Here is a 21,022-nt window from a genome sequence, read left to right on the forward strand (position 1 = left end):
TGTGCTGGGAATCCTTTGCCTTTGTAAAAAAAAAGATATATATATACCGTATATAGAAACAAAATACAGAGCTCGCCGGATCATGCATAAAAACACTTATTTTCATAAATAAAAAATGGTTAAATAATGTGGCATATCATCAGGAATACCCCTCTAATAGTAAATCAGGTCACACCAAAAGATGCTGAAGACACTCTCACTGGGTAGCTGGGCAAAGAAGACTGGAACAGGGAAGGTAACCTCTTAAGTGGACACAGCAGAAACCATGTAGAAGGAATATACAAGACTATCTCCATATATTCAACAATTTAAAAACTAATAAAATAAAACACATCAAAACTGACCCAAAATCATTCCCATTTAAAGTGGTAAGAGTTGTAATATATTGCACTTTGTTTTTAATGACTTGTGTTATATTGTATTTACCATGTCATGTTTGCAGGGTGTTGAGAGACCGAGGCCATTTTGGCAGTGTGCTTCTGCGCTGGCAGATCTTTCAGAATGGTTCCATCTTACAACCAGGCCAAGAATTTCATGAAACATGGGGCTCTCTGATGTTTAATGATAGAGAAGAGTTCAAATATATAACACTCCATGCTGTTCCTGATCAAATTCCAGAGTTCAATGAGTTTTACATTTTACAGTTGGTGAATATTTCAGGTATGTATATTAACACTCTAAACAGTTTAAGAAATAATAATATTAAAAAAAATTAACAAAAAACAATTAGAGTCCATTCACACTTGTGCGACTTGCTGTGTGACTTTGGGGTCCCAAGTTGCATGACAATTCATAACTCACGTTTCCCAATGAGAACTATTCAAATCTGTGCGACTTCAAGCAGTGACTTGAAAGTAGTTCCTGCACTACTATGGTACGGCTTTTGATGCGACTTTAGTCCAGAATATAATGTAAAGTCACACTTGTGCGACTTGCTGTGTGACTTTGGGGTCCCAAGTTGCATGACAATTCACAACTCACGTTTCCCAATGAGAACTATTCAAATCTGTGCGACTTCAAGCAGTGACTTGAAAGTAGTTCCTGCACTACTATGGTACGGCTTTTGATGCGACTTTAGTCCAGAATATAATGTAAAGTCGGATCAAAGTTGCTCTCCAAAGTCACACTGGAAATCGTGCATACTTGGAGATGCGCTAATTGAATGGAGACTAAGTAAAAAGATATTTACATAAATATAAAGGCAATTCTAGGGGATTTCATAACCCCCTGATTTCTTTTAGAGTATTTTATAATGCAAGTACTGATCAAACTATTGTCTTAGGCTCTGACCTGCCCCCCACACTTAACTGTTGGTCCATTCTTGTGATGAGTGTCCTTACCTATAGTAAGATGCAAAAGGTGGGAGGGGGCTGTACACTGTAAGGACTCAGGATAAGACCAGAAATGTGTTTATGCATGTTTCACCAAATACAATGTTAACTTTATTAGTGTTTTATTAGAAACCCCCCCCCCCCCCATTATTTTAGCTGTATTTTACACAAAAATATGCATATAAACAACACACATATAGGAAAAGTGCTGCCCAGATACTATAATAAAAAATGGGGTACCAAGATGGTGGAGGTCATTTTTCCGGTCCCCATTACTTCCTGTTGAAAGTAGCAAGATGGCTGACGCCACACATCCATTGGGACAATGTAATGGCTGGATGTAGTGGGTGGAGCAGCAGCATATAAATCAGTTTGCCTATCACCATGGCCCTTTGCCCAGTGGGAGTGGCGAAATGCGTTAGTTACAGACTGTGGTGACATCATTACCGGTATATGGAGTGCACTAGTGGTATACTGCCTTCCTAGCCGGCGTTTTTATGTCATTTTTTTCTCTGGAAACATGTGAGTGCAATATAAGTGTATCTACTTCAATTTAATAAATGTAATTAAACTATTTGGATGCCTTTCTCCATTCCTTATATGCACATATTCCACACTATGGCACCACGTCAGGATGATTGAGGATGACAAGCATCACTTAATTTAGGAGGACTACAAGATCCAGCATAACTATACATGCCTCACCAAAAGGGTGAATGACTCTTGTATCACTATAAAAGTCCATTACAGCTGATGAGTTAGGGGGCACACTGGCGGGGAGCACAGAGCACGCATCACTTATTGGCTGTGAAAGAAAGCACTTACACTAATCTTTATTTTCACACTAAGGACTCTGTTGGTTTATTGTATTCATGCATACTGGCTATTTAAGTTTATGCCATTTTTTTTACTGTTGTATCTGGGCAGCGCTTTTCATATGTGTGTTGTTTATTTGAGAAGGTTATACCTTATAGAAGCAGCAGCCTTTTTATTCACTTTCTCAGTTAAGTGTAGTCAACTTTTGGGTGTGCACTATTGATTATTAATGGTTATTTACTAAAAATATGCATATAGCTGTTTTTTCAAGCGGATCCATTGAAGATGGGAGAAGGGTGAACTAGACAGGTGATACCTAGTGCTGGCGGGGACAACAGTAATGGGATAGGTATTTTCAGGGCCATCTTTAACGCGGGACAAACAGGGCAGCTGCCCAGGGCCCAGTCTTTGTTGTGGGACCCATAGCAGCTGCCCCTTAAGCCCACGCGACCTGTTAATTGGGGCCCCAATGACTGCACTGCAGAGCACACAGGGTACACTGGAAACATCGCTGTATTCCCCAACCAGCAGAGAGGGGGCGAGGCCAGGTCCGGGAGCTCCTCTGACCCCATGCAGCCTGTATGTTCAGGAGGGAGCTGCTGTAGTAGAAGCTGTGATGTGAGCAGGAGCCCCGCCCCCCGGACCTCAGAGAGGATGCTGAGCTCGGCTGGCCATGTATGTTCTCCCCCCCTAGACTGCCTGTGGACTGTTATTTCAAACCCTGAGCCATTTTTCACAAATGTACATCTATGCATTGCTGAAAGGTCTCTGGTCATCCCCAGTAATATGTCTGCAGTCCCTGGTCATCTCCTGTAGTACATCTGCAGTCTCTGGTCATCTCCTGTAGTACATCCGCTGTCTCTGGTCATCTCCTGTAGTACGTTCGCAGTCTCTGGTCATCTCCTGTAGTACATCCGCAGTCTCTGGTTATCTCCTGTACTATGTCCACAGTCTCTGGTCATCTCCTGTAGTACGTTCGCAGTCTCTGGTCATCTCCTGTAGTACATCCGCAGTCTCTGGTCATCTCCTGTAGTACGTTCGCAGTCTCTGGTCATCTCCTGTAGTACATCCGCAGTCTCTGGTCATCTCCTGTAGTACGTTCGCAGTCTCTGGTCATCTCCTGTAGTACATCCGCAGTCTCTGGTCATCTCCTGTACTATGTCCGCAGTCTCTGGTCATCTCCTGTAGAACATCTGCAGTCTCTGGTCATCTCCTGTAGTATGTTTGCAGTCTCTGGTCGTCTCCTATAGTACATCCGCTGTCTCTGGTCATCTTCTGTAGTACATCTGCAGTCTCTGGTCATCTCATGTAGTACATCCGCAGTCTCTGGTTATCTCCTGTACTATGTCCGCAGTCTCTGGTCATCTCCTGTAGTACGTTCGCAGTCTCTGGTCATCTCCTGTAGTACATCCGCAGTCTCTGGTCATCTCCTGTAGTACATCTGCAGTCTCTGGTCATCTCTTGTAGTACATCCGCAGTCTCTGGTCATCTCCTGTACTATGTCCGCAGTCTCTGGTCATCTCCTGTAGTACATCTGCAGTCTCTGGTCATCTCCTGTACTATGTCCGCAGTCTCTGGTCATCTCCTGTAGTACATCCGCAGTCTCTGGTCATCTCCTGTACTATGTCCGCAGTCTCTGGTCATCTCCTGTAGTACATCTGCAGTCTCTGGTCATCTCCTGTAGTATGTATGCAGTCTCTGGTCATCTCCTGTAGTATGTATGCAGTCTCTGGTCATCTCCTATAGTAGATCCGCAGTCTCTGGTCATGTCCTGTAGTAGATCCGCAGTCTCTGGTCATCTCCTGTAGTATGTATGCAGTCTCTGGTCATCTCCTGTAGTATGTGTGCAGTCTCTGGTCATCTCCTATAGTACATCCGCTGTCTCTGGTCATCTTCTGTAGTACATCCGCAGTCTCTGGTCATCTCCTGTACTATGTCCGCAGTCTCTGGTCATCTCCTGTAGTACATCTGCAGTCTCTGGTCATCTCCTGTAGTATGTATGCAGTCTCTGGTCATCTCCTGTAGTACATCCGCTGTCTCTGGTCATCTCCTGTAGTATATCTGCAGTCTCTGGTCATCTCCTGTAGTATATCCACAGTCTCTGGTCATCTCCTGTAGTGCATTCTCAGTCTCTGGTCATCTGCTGTAGTATGTCTGCAGGCTCTGGTCATCTTTTATAGTACATCCGCAGTCTTTGATCATCTCGTGTAGTACATCTGCAGTCACTGGCCATCTCCTGTAGTATGTATGCAGTCTCTGGTCATCTCTTGTAGTACATCTGCAGTCTCTGGTCATCTCCTGTAGTAAATCCACAGTCTCTGGTCATCTCTTGTACTACATCCACAGTCTATGATCATCTGCTGTGGTACATACACAGTCTCTGGCCATTTCCTGTAGTACATCCACAGTCTCTGATTACCTCTTGTAATACATCTGCAGTCTCTGCACATCTCTTGTTGTATGTCTGCAGGCTCTGGTCATCTCCTGTAGTACATCCGCAGTCTCTGATTATCTCTTGTAGTACATCCGCAGTCTCTGCACATCTCCCGTAGTATGTCTGCAGTCTCAAATCATCTCCTGTAGTATGTCTACAGTCTCTGACTGTCTTCTGTAGTATGTCTACAGTCTCTGACTGTCTCCTGTAGTATGTCTACAGTTTCTGACTATCTCTTGTAGTATGTGTATTAATGTGCCACCTTTCTCAATTATTTGGGATTGCTGCACTGATCAGTGAACATCAATGGTGTGCAATAACCTCTAGCAACCAGTCAGTGAACAGTAATGATTTGCTGTAGTCTCTAGCAACCAATCAGTTAGCAGTAATAATGTAAAGTAACCTCTAGCAATGAATCAGCAAGCAGAAATTATGTGTTGTAACCTTTAGTAAACAGTCAGTGAGTGGTAATGATAGGCTTTAACCTCCGGCAACCAGTTGTAATCGCTGCCTGCTGTTTTATGGTATGTCTCAGAGTGTGTGTGTGAAGGGGGGGGGGGGGGAAGGGGGGGGGTCAAGAAAATTTTTGCCCATGGCCCAATCACTATTAAAGACAGCCCTGGATATTTCTAACTTGAAAATTTTTTATGTTCTCTCCAATTCAAGAGGCAGTAGCAGCATCTGCTGACCCTGGATATTTATCTCCCTGTACCTAGACTCCTGACATGAACATGTATGTTCTTCCAAACCATAAGTTGTTTTTTTGTAGCACCACCATTTGCCAAAAGTGCCTGAGGGTGGTGGGATCATGCATGCACATATGACCAGCCTCAGACATCTGTGAATGCTCTTAAAGTTTCACTAAAGGCAGATTTGTTTTTTTTAATTAAAGAAACAAACATGTTATAATCACCTGCTCTGTGCAGTGGTATGGCACAGAGTGACCCGATCCTCCTCTTCTTGGGTTCCCCTCTGACAACCCTGGCTCCTCCTCTTCTTTGTGTGTCCCCATAGCAAACTGTGTGCTATGGGGATAAACACTGTGTGCTCGCTCACGACCTGTGTTTCTACGGAGCCGTGCTCCATAGACACACACAGTGGAACATAGCCCCCCTCCACTTCCTCTTCACCACACTTGATTAACATCCGAAACTTAAAAATGTTTTTTACCTTAATGCAAGCAATGCTTTCAGGTAAAAAAAAACATTTTTTTAGGTTTAGTATCACTTTAAGTTTAGAAATCAGACCTGTCTTTTGAAATGATGGAAAAGTGTCTATGTGAAGAATTCTTAAATTTTAATGCATCTTGTTTGTGCTGGAGACTGCACTAGACTGACTGGATCAATCACTGGCCATGGATGGGTGGTTGTGTGGGCAAGTAGGAAGGAATTCTTCCAGCTTGTTGTGCCCAGTATCAGGTAATGACAATGAAACCTCATGGGGTTTGAGCTGCTGCCTTTTTGGTATGGCCTTATGGTCATTTCCACATGTAGACTTGGAACTCCCCCTTCTTTAGGGCTGTTGCTGCATGCCATTTAAAAAAAAAAAAATCCAGGGCTGCATATGAGAGTTATCAGAGTTTGTGAGTTATCAGAGGGCTGACTGACGAAGTGACAGCTGTGGTTTCAGGCACAACAAATTTTAATATGTTAATTAACACTGCACATGACTATTTTTGTCTTCTCCTTTGAATAAATTTGTTCTTTAACAGGTGGATTTCCAGGTCCTGGGGGGCAGCTGGCAGAAACAAACCTTAGTGTTACAGTTATGATCCCCTTCAATGATGACCCTTTTGGAGTGTTTGTGATTGGCTCTGAAAGTCAGGATCGGGAAGTAGCGGAAGATGTACTGTCAGTGGATGACATGCGATATGTAACTAACCTTTCAGTCTGGAGACATCAAGGCACTTTTGGAGATGTTCGAGTTGGCTGGGAAATTCTTTCTGAATTCTTTAAGGCTGGTCTACCTCCGATGTTGGACCTCATACTGCTGGCTTCTTTCCCACCTTCAGTACAGCTGCAGGCTCATATGCGACGACACCAAAGTGGAACAGATGCATTGTTTTTCCATGGTGATAAAGGTGATTTTGGTGTTATTGATCCTCAACATTTTGATAATATCAATAACACATTGACAAACTTTACTTTCTCTGCATGGACCATACCACTTGAGAGCACCAATGGATTTATTTTATCAAAGGACAATGATAATGGCACAATGTATTTTGGTGTCAAAGTGGAGACGAACAACTCCTACATTATAGTCCTTCTTTATTATGTAACATATGGATCTAACACTACTTATTTTGCTAAAGCTGGAGTTCCAAAATTTATGGAGCAAAATGTTTGGATACACCTTCTGATAACATTGGATGATGGATTTATTGAGTTTTATATTGATGGAATTCCTGTGCCTGGGGGAGTGAAGAGTCTAAAAGGAGAAGGAATATTAAATGGTGAGTCAAGTTAATGTTCTTTTTACCAATATAAATTAGATGACCTTGTGATTATAAAATAAGTATGGGTTTGTTTTTTTCCCCCAAATTATACTTATGCAGCATCAGTCCAATGCTTTAAAGTTCTTTCCCCAGCCTGAACTGGCTTCAGCCCGCTGTCAGCTGAAAACGGGTCACAAGAGTACAGAACGAACTGCACTTGTGTAATCCACAGGAGAAATACAGCCAAAAGAGCTTTTAAGTGTCTCTTTTAAGTGTCAGATAGCATGTGCATGCATGACATGAATTAGGCAGGAATTATTGATTTAATTAGTATGATAAAGAGTAATATTTTTTTTCTACCCCTGCTTTTCTGTCATGCCAGAGAAGTTAAAGATATCTAAATTCTAGAACAAACTTTTTATATATTATAGATCTCTATGTAAGTGAAACTGGACAAACATACCAGCAAATGAATCCACATAGATTCACTATTAATCATGACAAAATTGACATTCCTGTAGTGGCACACTGACCACAGCTTAAATGACCTCCATGTTACAGTACTAGAGGGAATTTAAACCACAAAAGCAGACATTGGAGTGCAAATTTCAGGGATGTTTTCAGGATTTCAGAAAAATTCTGAATCCTGGAACATGGCTTAAACAGAGACAGAAATTTGATGTGCCACTAAGGTTTCCTTTGCAAAGTGTCACACTATGCCCATTTTCCACTTTGGTGTGAAAGGACAGATCCTTTGTCTCACTGAGATGCTGATCCCTATCTACATATGTATCTTCTGCTTTTTAGCACCCAATGCCACTCATATGCATCAAGTTGATAAAATCTGTGAATACTGGGATAACTGATCAGTGTAAACTAGGCTGTATTATGCATGATATCCTCTGACACACCTTTATAGCACCCGATGAATATTTCCTAAATGTATTGGTATGTATTGATCGCCACCAACATCTCCTGTTCTTTGAACACACCACTGCCATCTCTGAATGTTTAACAACAGGCTGTTGATTCTGCATAAGTAAAGACTTCTGTGTTGTTCCAGACCTGTGTGGTTAGCTTTTCGGAAACAATTTTTTAAGTCATGTGTAGCATGCTAGTTCCAGTTTATTCCACACATTGGAGAACATGCATTTTACCACAAGTTGTCAGTATGTGCATTCTAATGAGGGAAATGCTTCCTTTTTTAATGCATCTACACGCATTAAGGTTAATATACTGTAGAAGCATGCATAGTGTGCTTTGCATACAGACTATTCATCTGCTGGAAACTACAGCAGAAATGTTCATTCTATGCAAAAATGTGAATATTAATGCAATCAACCGTTTTGTACCATAAGCGATTAACATTAATCAGCAGTTCTTCTTTGTCAGACTCATAAATCTGTTGAACCTTGCAAGTTGGTTTGCCAAAGCATTTATGTGTATGTATGAATGTAAGTTAGGGAGCTTAGATTGTCCACCCCTTGAGGGTTAGGGACTGATGTGAATGTACAATATATATATATATATATATATGTGTGTGTAAAGGATTGCGTAAATTGAAGGCAGGAACACTGGTTCTTGCTGTGTTTCAGCTCCCACAGAAAATTTTGTGTTTTTCTGTGACACTGTGCTGTGACAATAAAAGAGTTAACTGGCAGTCCTAGAGAAATGTATAAGTTGCGCAGTTCTGTGTGTGTTTGTGGAGCGCAAACCGATTTCTGTCTCACTTGTTTGTTCTGTTATAAGCAGAAATGAGAATGGCATTTGGCAATACAAGCACCTTCTACTGTACACATGTATGATGCACACATTGACTTGTATACCAGTCCCATTAGGCAATCACTGTAGTATTGGTATTGTAGGCTTTAAGATGGTGTGCTGTGATTAGCTTGCAGGCATGTACAGGCATTTATGACAATGACTGTGCTATCCTATGCTGCTTTATACTCAGAGTCCATTTCACATCACTTCGTTTTTTCCATGGCTATAGGAACTTTTTGACTTGGGCTAAATGATGTTTTGACTGGAGCTAAATGATTTGACTAGAGCTAAACTACTTTTTGACTGTTCTGCTTCTGTAATCTAAGTACTGAAAGTGAGATAGCAAAACTTACAGTCTCAGTAGCTTAGCAGACACGATCCAAATGCCATCATGCAGGTTGTAAAAAGCTTCAATCCCAAAACTTGTGCAGATCATAACAGATGAACATCAAAAATCATAGAACATGTAGCTTCAGCAGAATACAGTACATCTGATGAATGCTTGCACAGAAAAACACAGGGGCTGGTTATAAGAGCATAAAGTGGTGGCTGTGTGGCTCCCCATGGCCTGCACAGCATGTATCAGGAAGGAACTTACACAGGGGTTGTCACATACCTGGATGGTGAGACTGTCGTGAAGAGGAAAGCCTCTCGTACAGTTTCGACTCGAGGGCTGGTAGTGACGCAGCAGCCACAGGAGCATGGTGAGGTATGAGTGCCTGTGATCAGTGCAGTAGTCTGCGTGGTGACAGTAGTCAGAAGGTAGGTGTAGCAGCCAGACCGGCTGGGGCAGATAAGCTGACATGGAGGTTTGGCTGGCAGCAGACTGTGGAAGTACAGTAGGAACCAGGACCCAGGTGTGGACTTGCTGGACTGTAGAGCTGTAGCAGGTTGGGTGAGCAAGATGTAGGGTCAGACGAGCCGGGTCAGTAACAGTCAGGTAGATCAGGCATAGACAGCAGAATTGATCGGGTCTCAGGCCAGGTCAGCAGTGGAGGATCAATCAGGCAAGAAAAAGAGGAAAAAGCAGAATTCAAAGGCAAGCTGAGGTCAGGGCAGGTAGCAGACAAGCCCGGAGGTCAGGAACAAGCCAGTTCAGGATCAGAGGTCAGGCACAGGAATCAGGAATAAACACACAGAAGCTGTAGACCAAACAGCAATGAGAAAATACTGCAGCCTGTTTAAATAGCCCGTTTGGTGCCAGCATTAGTGACAGCTGCACACCTGTGTGTGTGAGTGCGTATGCAAGCGCCTTTGCCCATGGCCATTCACATCTGTCTGGCTTGTTGCTGGTCTGCACATGCGCATATTTATGAGCTGAGAACTTTCATCTGCACTATGGGCAAGCCTTCCCTGACTGGGGTATAAGGCTTATATTGGGAGGAGAGGAAGATTCAGTAATGATTTTTAAATTATTCAAAACTGTATTGAAGTGTGTTGTAAATGGTTTTGACTTAACAAACATTATTCCATTTTGAGCATTCATGAAAAAAAAAAATATGTTTCTCCTGTAATGTATATTCTGTATGCCTACATGTTCTCTAAAATTGTTTCAGATTAGGTTTTAGAAACTGAGATATCACAAAAATTTGGTTGGTCCTAGAAAAGGAATTATAGGACTGGCCTAAAATTGTATAATGGGAATCTGCCCTGATCACAGACATGACAGCTATTAAAAGAAATAAGGGCTTCTCCCAATGTTCTACCATTTGTATTCTAATTGTTTAGTCGGTGCAGCAGAAACTGGGTAGACAGCATCTTAAAAATGCTTGTTTGTGGCTTTCGTTATGGCTTATGCTTTGAAAACCTGTAATAGAAATTGATGTTTATGTTATGTTTATCTTCCCCATCAGGTCCAGGGACCGTACGTATTGGTGCAGGAGTTAATGGAAGCGGCACATACACTGGCTTACTGCAAGATGTCCGTCTATATGAACAAAGATTATCTCGGGCAGAGATCAGTGAGTTACATGCCACCCCAGCAAAGAGTGACCTGCATCCTATATCCGGCTATCTGGAATACAGACAAGGAGAAATACACAAGTCATTTGTTATAGCTGCACGGAATGACACTGAGGAAGAGGGAGAGGAGTTATATGTATTAAAACTAGTGTCTGTGTATGGGGGAGCCAGGATTCCAGAGGAAAACACAACAGCAACCATTAGAATACAGAAGAGTGATAATGCCAATGGTTTGTTTGGTTTTACGGGACCATGTATTCCTCAGGTAGGAAAGAAAACTGATCTTTGGCTTATAGGGTGATATTTATATTACCTAGAAGTGAGGAACTGAAAGTTGAAATCCAGGCAACCCTGATTGGCTCCCTGTGCTGGCCTTCCCTCTCTTAGGGTCTGTTAACACTATCACATTGCAGTAGCAGACGGTAACTCAGGAAGCACAGTTCATTGGGTTATGGTGACAATGATTTGAATGGCACCCAAATGCATCTACAAAATGTATATCACAAGAGTGATTTTTCCTGCCTTGTGGTCCTTCCAAAATGTTTTGGATGCAGCAACACAGTGCATTACGATGCAAAATAAAGCCTGTTACAACATATGCCATACTTTAAAGTGATATTAAAATTGCATTTTTGGTTTTGGATTTAATACCGCTTTAACACTCTATGGTCTGGATGGGCCTGTTAAGTACTCCATTGCACGGATTGCAGGTAACTAATGTAAAGATACAAAAAGGCACTTACAGTAGTTGCACTTTCAGATAAATTGTAATGCTTTTAATGAATATAGGAATGCATTTTTTTTACATCCACCTGGAGTCCAGCTTCAAACCAAAGGGATTGCCGAGTTCTATTGTCTGATTGCATCCAAAGCATTAGTTATTTTAGTATCATTAGCTTTTTTTGGTTCAGTTGATAAAAATATAATAATTAGTGGCTTGTGAGCACTGATTGTGTGAACAGTGGGTGTCGTGTCTTTTGGAACCTCAGTACATCCAATTAAGATTTGTACAAGATACTGTATAACTACCAGTCTTAGCTAATCTGCAATTACAGCCATGCAAAGGCAGTCTGTTTTGTTTTGTAACTGGCATGTGTTTCACAATTCAGTGTGTATGAATCAGTAAATGTCATTAGTACAGTATTAAATATAGTAAAGGAGAAAAAAACAACTGTCTACAGATGCATTCAGTGATGGTATAAAGGTGTTAAATAAATGATACCCTGACATATTCTTTCCAGTCATCAGAAGAAGATTCTACCATTTCCTGTGTTGTGGAGCGTACCAGAGGAGTACTGGATACTGTGTATCTCTTCTACACTATCATTCAAACTGACCCTGGTATCACTAATGATTCAGTTGGGGACTTCACTAACAGACGTGGAAACATTACATTTCTTCCCTCCCAGAGTTCAAAGGTGAGTGTACAACTGATCGTAATAAGAAGACAGTGAAAACCGATGATGCCCTTGCAGTTATAGAAAAAACTTTTAATGCAGAACTAAAGAGACAACATTTTGGATGTAGTACATGGGGGTATAACCTCTTTCAGTTTTTTATTGCGATCTGTGTCCAATTGGGGAGTTTTCCCTTCACTCCCTGTACCACAGCAAAAAACAGGAAGTGGGAGGAAATCCTTAGAAAGTGAGGGAATCTCTGGTTATCAACAGGGTCAACAGAATTAGTGTTCCCTTTGGAAGATTTCACCTCTATTCCTGTTCCCCAACCCGCAATCCCAAATCTGTGGTTTTCTATCACTTTTGGTGATAATGGTAAACAGCAAGAACAGAAAAGGTGAAATTCTTAGATTGTAAGCTCCAAAGAGCAGGGCCCTCCTAACCCTCTTGTATTGAACGGTATCATTGCTGTATTGTCTCCCTTTATATGGTAAAGCAGTGAGCAAACTGTTGGCGCTATATAAATCCTGTATAATAATAATAATAATAATAATTATAATAATTTCCCTAATGGGGAAACAGACAGCATTAAAAACCTGACAGGTGTTCCAATCCTTCTTTACTTTATCCAAAATTAAAACAATTGTTTTGCCTTTAGTTATACTTTAAGAATGTCTTTATATCTATGGTTGTAATTCATAACTGGCTTATATGTTTCCGGATGCATAAAGCTGATTACATGTTTATGGCACCATTAAACATCTTTATTAGCACAGTACAATCATATTGGTCCTCTCTGTACTTTTCTCTAGTTACTCAAGTACAGAAAGCAAAAAAAAAAGAAAAAAAGCTGCTAATGTTTAAATCTTTCTTGTTGAAAAAACATCAGTTAGACAACAGAGACAAGTATCAGAATGAAGTCTCTGAATTTAAGATAAGGAGAAAATCTTTTTTTCACTTTTTTAAGCTAAACTCCAGACCTCTGGTCCAGATACCCTGTTAGATAACATAAACTCCATAAGACCTCACTGCAGACTACAGTCCACCTAGCAATATAGTTTGTTTTTGGGTCAGCCCCTTCCTGTGACTGGCAATATAAGAGCAGCAGCACACTGATGAGATCATCACTACACTCTCTTCCCTTATCAGGAAGCTGTCTATGAAAGATTGACAGCATTGTAAAATACAGTAAAATACAGGCCTAAAGTGATGCCCTTCCTAGTTTGAGTGCTGCTATTCAGGTGTTGATAGGAGGTGAATATGTAGGTAGTGTAAAGTACATCTGTCCAGTGTTAATTTTGTAAAAAAAAATATTATTGTCAAAGTTTTCATTAGCTGCATGTTTTTAGTGATGAAAACTAAACAAAATCAAATTAGAATTACATCAGTTGACAAAAACTATGACGAAAATCAATTCCACTTTTCACTTAGTTCACTAAAATCTCCAGTACATTTTAGATGACTAAAATCTAATGGGTTTGGTTAAATTGTAAAGCATTATTTAAGCATTTCTCTAGAATTTCCAAACTCATTATATACTTTTGGAGTAAAAATCTAATACATGTTATTATTTATGGTATTAAGGTTTGAAAATGCACTACAGACACAGATTTAGCCATTGTGATATATATATAACATCTTTATAAATAAAACCAAGTTTCATAAACAAACTAAAATATTGCTTTTTTACAAATAGATGTTCAAAACAAAAAAACAAAAAAACTGTAAACTCTATTGGCTGTAATACCAGGCTGTGAGTGGGGATTGGGAAGTAAATGGGAGTGAGGGAGTGCACAGGGCAGAGAACTGGACAGTCTGGGGAGGCTTTTAATTTACACAGTGCTAAGCACTGATACCTTGCTGAGAGGGAAGCACTCAACACGTCACATCCAGACAGACATGAATCCGATGGAGGAGTTCCTCTTCTGTGGTTTGTGGCATTGTTCCAGAACTCCCAGGCAGCAGGCAGACAGAGGGAGCCTGCATCTCTCAGCCAATACAGCTTTCCGTTAGAGTAATGGAGATTTTAGTCGACTAAAATGTACTGAAGATTTTAATTGACTAAAATACAATTAAATCTAAAACGGCATTTTAGTCTAAAAACTATGACTAAAACTAAATTGAAATTTGATGTCAAAATTAACAGTGCCTCTTTCAATTGTTTGTAAAAACTAATAAATGCATAACTCCTGTCCTATAGAGCTGTGACTTGTGAAAATTTTATTGCATTGAAGACTTGAGATCTTCAGGGCCCTCAAAAATGTACAATTCTAAGATCAGACCCAGATTTACAATTAGGCACAATAGGCACATGTGTATAGGTGGTAGAGAAGCTTCCCAGTATAGTCATTGTCTGCAATTTTTTTCCTCTATGAAAACAGACTTCTGATATAAAATTATTTACATGTTATCACAATATTCTAAATCACATCAGCACACGAAAAACAATAGATTGATCCAGCTGAGGGATGTTAAAAGGGATGCCAAAGACATGTGCCTGCACGTTCCAGTAATAACAATCCAGCTCTAGGTAAGATACTATTACTTGTGTAGCACTGATTTAAAGCAGAAGTACACTGCATCTAAGCACCACAAACCAAAATCACTATTCAATTCATTTTTAACTTTCAAAAGCAAACTCCTCCACCCATCCATGTCTCTATGCTTTATTTTGCTGAGAAACACCACCAGCATTTCCACCCATGGCCGTCTTGAGTAAGGGCAGAATATCAATGTAGCACTTACTTCTGGGAATCCATTTGCTCTTAGCTTAGGCATGAGAAAACCCTTCCTCCCCCTGAATTTATGGCATCAGTTGCCTATACCTGAAAACAAGGAAGTAACTAAAAAAATACATTAAAATAAAAGTTTAAAACAAGTAAATATAATATACCTTTCTATCTATTTACTAATGCTTGCAATATAAAGATTAAAAATGGTTCGTGTTGACTGAGAGAGTGAAGTTCCACTTTAAGAACAAGGGGTATTATAGAAAAAGAAGTCTAGATACAGCCCAGTGGTAATTGTGCTGCAATAAATGTTTCTTTTATTAGCAATCTTTATGTGATACCAAACGTCCATATATATTTGTGCTATTTGGATCTTGTTTGGTGTAGGTTTTAAATCTGCATGTTCTAGATGATGACATTCCGGAACTTGCAGAACATTTCCGAGTTATCCTTACAAATGCTTTGTCTGCGGATGGAAAAGTTGGGTCTACTCCGACCAGTGGAGCCAGTATAGATCCATCCAAGAATTCTGAAGATATAACAATCAATGCAAGTGATCACCCTTATGGTAAGTCAATTTGTTTTGCGAAAAAAAAAAACATGTAACAGTATTCTACCTGACAGCAATCTGAAAGTAAGGATTTGGCATTGAAGAGAGCAGAGAGAAATACAGATGAAAGGAAAACAATAATATTCTCTATGCGATAAGCTCTGTACACTGCACCATAGTGACCTCTACCTGTACAAGGTTAGATACAGCAACTTTTTTCTCTTCTTCAATGAAGAACTTGTAAGGAAACCCATTTTTTTGCCAGTCTTTTCTCATTATTTTGTACTTCAGATGGCTGGAACAATTTTGCTACAATTTACATGCACATTACAGAATTGCATGTTTTCAAGGGATCTCCTGGAACCATATATTTATTGAGAGCCCTGGATATATACAGTACTGATAATTTTATATGCCCTCTGATGTGTGTGCAATTATTTATCAAATAATATCTTCTGTAAAATACTTTAATACTTTGCCATGACATACAATACACCATGCATCAATGGCTACCTAAAAGGGGTACAGCCATGACATGTGTAATCTATCCATAGTCAAAGGGTTAAGCCAGGCATTGTATGTTTTTTATATCTGAGTAGTAACAAAATTTTTTCTCTGCTTGTCCAAACACACCTACTAGATGTTCTAAAAATGTAGGGTAGACTTTACGTGACGAACCTTATGGTTTATTCAGTTGTGCTCAGGGGAGGACTGACAACTCATGGGGCCCCCGGGCAATAGGGGATCATGGGGCCCCTGTGTCCTTGCCCAAACTCAATAAAGCCTATGCAAAAAGGTACCAGGGGCATCTCATGGGGCCCCCTACTGACCCCGGGCCCTCGGGCGGTGCCCATGTTTCCAAGTGGTCAGTCTGCCCCTGATTGTGCTACTGAAGGATTTTAATCAGTTTTTCAATCTATATGTTCTATCTACGTAAAATATTTTGTGTATGATTGTTTGTAAAAAGGTAAACAAATATATAAAAGGTGTATTAATGCGTTCTTACAGGGCTGCTTCAGTTCTCTGTGGATCCTCCACCAAAACCAGGTGATGGTATGATTACTCCAGCAAAGTTTGCACCCACAATTAAAGTGAAGGAAGAAGTAGGACAAGTAAAGTTGCTGCTCGTCAGAGCGCAAGGTCTCTTGGGAACAATAAGAGTTCAATACAGGACAGTTTCTTTGACAGCGTTCAGTCCCCAAGACTATCAGGTGACTGATTTAAGATCTTCGATGGTCAGTATCATCAGTCAGTCTCAAAAACTGAGACAAAGATATGTTGATCTTTTTTCTTCTAGGAAACAGCAGATTCCATGGAATTCCAGCCTGGTGAACAATACAAGTATATTTATGTTAATATCACTGATAATTCTGTGCCTGAACTGGCCAAATCATTTAGAGTTGAATTACGGAATGCTGAAGGAGGAGGTAAGAGTGATTATCCCCTATAGATATTTATTCAGTTTGTATTGTTTTGATTGATCTTTTACAAAAAGAAAAAAAAATACAGCTAGAAAGGCTTATTGATTAAGCAGTAAAAACTAAGTGCAACCTGCAGCAACCCAGAGTTCAGTTTGTTGAGTTGACTGCATTAAATCTAAACCCAAAAGCAAAATGTTGATATATTTCACCTTACAAAATTTTAAATGTGGTGGAAACATAAATTTTTCTTTTTTAGGCTTTTTTCTTTGTTTTCACCTATTGATCTGGCCAGTAAGTTTGTTATTCTTCAAATTGTGTTTACAGGCCAAGCTGTCCAACAAAAATAAAAACAATATGGTGTGGTGCTTGCAATACTACAACACAGCAACTCCCCTAAACAATAATATATAAATAAATTCCCTTCAGTGACACCATACACATGGAACTGAACTACAATGCACCTCCCTCAGTAGTATCCTTAATTAAAGTAGAGTTCATGTAACAGTAAAGTGCATAAATCAATAACATACACTAATTCAGATAAAACAATCACTGTGCATACTTACTGTAAACCATATAAATTCTGTGCAAAAGTCAGCAACACAAATCTCCATGTGAGGTACATATATCCAATAAACAGTGTTGAGATTCAGTCTTCATAAAGTGCTCTTTAAAAAGTGTCTTGTGTCCAGAGGTAGAAAATCCAGTATCTTCACTTATTGTGACCAATATGTGCTCCCCTTGTGAACGCCACACTCACCAGATCTCTGTGACCCCCTATAATTGGGTCTTTGGTGCTTTAAGACTTTAAGAGTGTATTTTACCCCCAGCAGCTTTATCCAGATTTGCTCCCCAGGACCATTTCTTCATAAACTTTCTTCCAGATGTATATGTGAAGGGAAAAAACAGGAGGCAGCCTCTAATTGTGTAATTCCGCATTTATTTAAAACAAATAAAATACACTTACTCCACAACAGTGCTTGTGTATACATAAGCTACAGTGCATGTAAAGCACTTCCTAGAGCAGCGGTTCTCAACCTGGGGGTCGCGACCCCTTTGGGGGTCGAATGACACTTTCACAGGGGTCGCCTAAGACCATCGGAAAACACATATTTCCGATGGCCTTAGGAACCGAGACACCACTCCTCTATCCGTCTCCAGGTGTGGGCGGGATGACATGCCGTCCCTGTCATCTGGACACACCCCCGGGATCAATCCTTTGCCGGTGATTGGCCGTCGGAACTGTAGCTCAGGAGAGGCACACAGGCGGCCAATCACCGGCGAGGAGGTGGAGCTTGGAGAGGAGGAGCCGAGCGGCACCGCGAAGATCGAGCGAGTGAAGAGGAGGAGAGCGGCCGGAGAAGGAAGACATCTGCCCGGTAAGTGTCTGTACCATGGGAGAGGGAGGGAGCGAGCGAGCCCAGGCTGGAGCAGGGGTCAGCAAGGTAAGTATCATTGGTGTCAGTGGGAGGAATAGTGCCCCATCATTGGTGTCACTAATACCAATGATGGGGCACTATTCCTCCCCCCACTAACACCAACGATGGGGCACTATTCCTCCCCCCACTGACACCAACGATGGGGCACTATTCCTCTCCCCACTGACACCAACGATGGGGCACTATTCATCCCACTGACACCAACGATGGGGCACTATTCCTCCCACTGATACCAACGGTGGGGCACTGTTCCTCCCACTGACACCAACGTTGGGGCACTATTGCTCCCCCTGATACCAACGATGGGGCACTATTCCTCCCACTGACACCAATGATGGGGCACTATTCCTCCCACTGACACCAATGATGGGGGCACTATTCCTCCCACTGATACCAGTGATGGGGCACTATTCCTCCCACTGATACCAATGATGGGGCACTTTTCCTCCCACTGACATCAGTGATGGGACACTATTCCTCCCACTGACACCAGTGATGGGGCACTATTCCTCCCACTGACACCAATGATGGGGCACTATTCCTCCCACTGACACCAATGATGGGGCACTATTCCCCCCACTGACACCAATGATGGGGCACTATTACTCCCACTGACACCAATGATGGGGCACTATTCCCCCCACTGACACCAATGATGGGGCACTATTACTCCCACTGACACCAATGATGGGGCACTATTCCTCCCACTGATACCAACGATGGGGCACTATTCCTCCCACTGACACCAATGATGGGGCACTATTCCTCCCACTGACACCAGTGATGGGGCACTATTCCTCCCACTGATACCAATGATGGGGCACTTTTCCTCCCACTGACATCAGTGATGGGACACTATTCCTCCCACTGACACCAGTGATGGGGCACTATTCCTCCCACTGACACCAATGATGGAGCACTATTCCCCCCACTGACACCTATGATGGGGCACTATTCCTCCCACTGACACCAATGATGGGGCACTATTCCTCCCACTGACACCAATGATGGGGCACTATTCCTCCCACTGACACCAGTGTTGGGGCACTATTCCTCCCACTGATACCAGTGTTGGGGCACTATTCCTCCCACTGACACCAGTGATGGGACACTATTCCTCCCACTGACACCAGTGATGGGACACTATTCCTCCCACTGACACCAGTGATGGGGCACTATTCCTCCCACTGACATCAATGATGGGGCACTATTCCCCCCACTGACACCAATGATGGGGCATTATTCCTCCCACTGACACCAATGATGGGGCACTATTCCCCCCACTGACACCTATGATGGGGCACTATTCCTCCCACTGACACCAATGATGGGGCACTATTCCCCCCACTGACACCAATGATGGGGCACTATTCCCCCCACTGACACCTATGATGGGGCACTATTCCTCCCACTGACACCAATGATGGGGCACTATTCCCCCCACTGACACCAATGATGGGGCACTATTCCTCCCACTGACACCAATGATGGGGCACTATTCCTCCCACTGACACCAATGATGGGGCACTATTCCTCCCACTGACACCTATGATGGGGCACTATTCCTCCCACTGACACCTATGATGGGGCACTATTCCTCCCACTGACACCTATGATGGGGCACTATTCCTCCCACTGATACCAATGATGGGGCACTATTCCTCCCACTGACACCTATGATGGGGCACTATTCCTCCCACGGACACCAATGATGGGGCACTATTCCTACCACTGACACCAATGATGGGGCACTATTCCTACCACTGATACCAATGATGGGGTACTATTCCTCCCATTGACATCAGTGATGGGACACTATTCCTCCCACTGACACCAATGACGTGGCACTACTCCTCCCACTGCAAAATTACAGTTATGAAGTAGCAACGAAAATAATTTTATGGTTGGGGGTCACCACAACATGAGGAACTGTATTAAGGGGTCGCGGCATTAGAAAGGTTGAGAACCACTGTCCTAGAGCCACCTGCTCTCTGCAGACTGAAAGAATGAAAGCAGAACTGACGTTGTAAACCCTGTCTGACAAGTTTCATCACACTGACATCTTCAGGAAGGGACCTGAAGAAAAGAAAAGTTAGTGTATAGCCAGCTTCAGTCAGTCCATCAAAATTTGCTAGTGCATCCAACACTACCCTCTCCACAGGTTGCCAATACTGCTGTCCAAGGGTGTATCCTTTGCTCCGCCATAGAATGGAGCCACCCTAAAACAGGAAGTGTAGTACGAGCAATATTACTAGGTGAAAAGCCAAAAAAAAGAAAATGAATGCAGCACCCACATTTAAGGATTAGTAAGCTGTAATATATTACATTTTTGCGGGGTTTAGATACGCTGTGTGACTGTGTGGATTTTTTTTATGTTATAGCCGTATTATGTATAGCGGGAACCTCCAGGATCTTTCATACAACATTGTATAGTGCCACTGCATTCCCCAAACCTGATGTGCAAATACTAATCAGCCTCCTGTTTGGTGGCCATATCTTCACTTTGTCCAATCCCATGAATTTTAAAATTGATACATAACTGGTGGCCCTAATATTCAATAATAGGGCACATGAGGTTGAAGTGGGCAGGGTTGGAGCTAGGGACCAGGAAGCTGGTTGGTACATACATTTCAAATTTCAGAGGTGTCTGCATACACCTAAAGGTTATTGTTATTTGTAAGTCAATTTTCAACAAAATAATTTGCAGGCACATGTAGATATGAAAAATGTTTGGTTGCTATA

General features: G+C 41.7%; 1 protein-coding gene across 1 annotated transcript in view; it reads left to right on the top strand.

Annotated features, from left to right (window-relative positions):
• Positions 1-21,022, top strand: part of ADGRV1 (adhesion G protein-coupled receptor V1) — a 500,140-nt gene that overhangs the window by 107,357 nt on the left and 371,761 nt on the right. Inside the window, exons 21-27 of the mRNA XM_089679659.1 lie at positions 443-660; positions 6,293-7,036; positions 10,636-11,009; positions 11,986-12,162; positions 15,258-15,438; positions 16,429-16,631; positions 16,718-16,847. Coding sequence (XP_089535785.1) covers positions 443-660; positions 6,293-7,036; positions 10,636-11,009; positions 11,986-12,162; positions 15,258-15,438; positions 16,429-16,631; positions 16,718-16,847 — 2,027 coding nt within the window. The remainder of the gene's footprint in view (positions 1-442; positions 661-6,292; positions 7,037-10,635; positions 11,010-11,985; positions 12,163-15,257; positions 15,439-16,428; positions 16,632-16,717; positions 16,848-21,022) is intronic.

The sequence above is a fragment of the Staurois parvus genome, unplaced genomic scaffold (assembly GCF_062004578.1).
Source record: "Staurois parvus isolate SC_StPar_1 unplaced genomic scaffold, SC_StPar_1.0 ptg000229l, whole genome shotgun sequence".
Classification (NCBI taxonomy): domain Eukaryota; kingdom Metazoa; phylum Chordata; class Amphibia; order Anura; family Ranidae; genus Staurois; species Staurois parvus.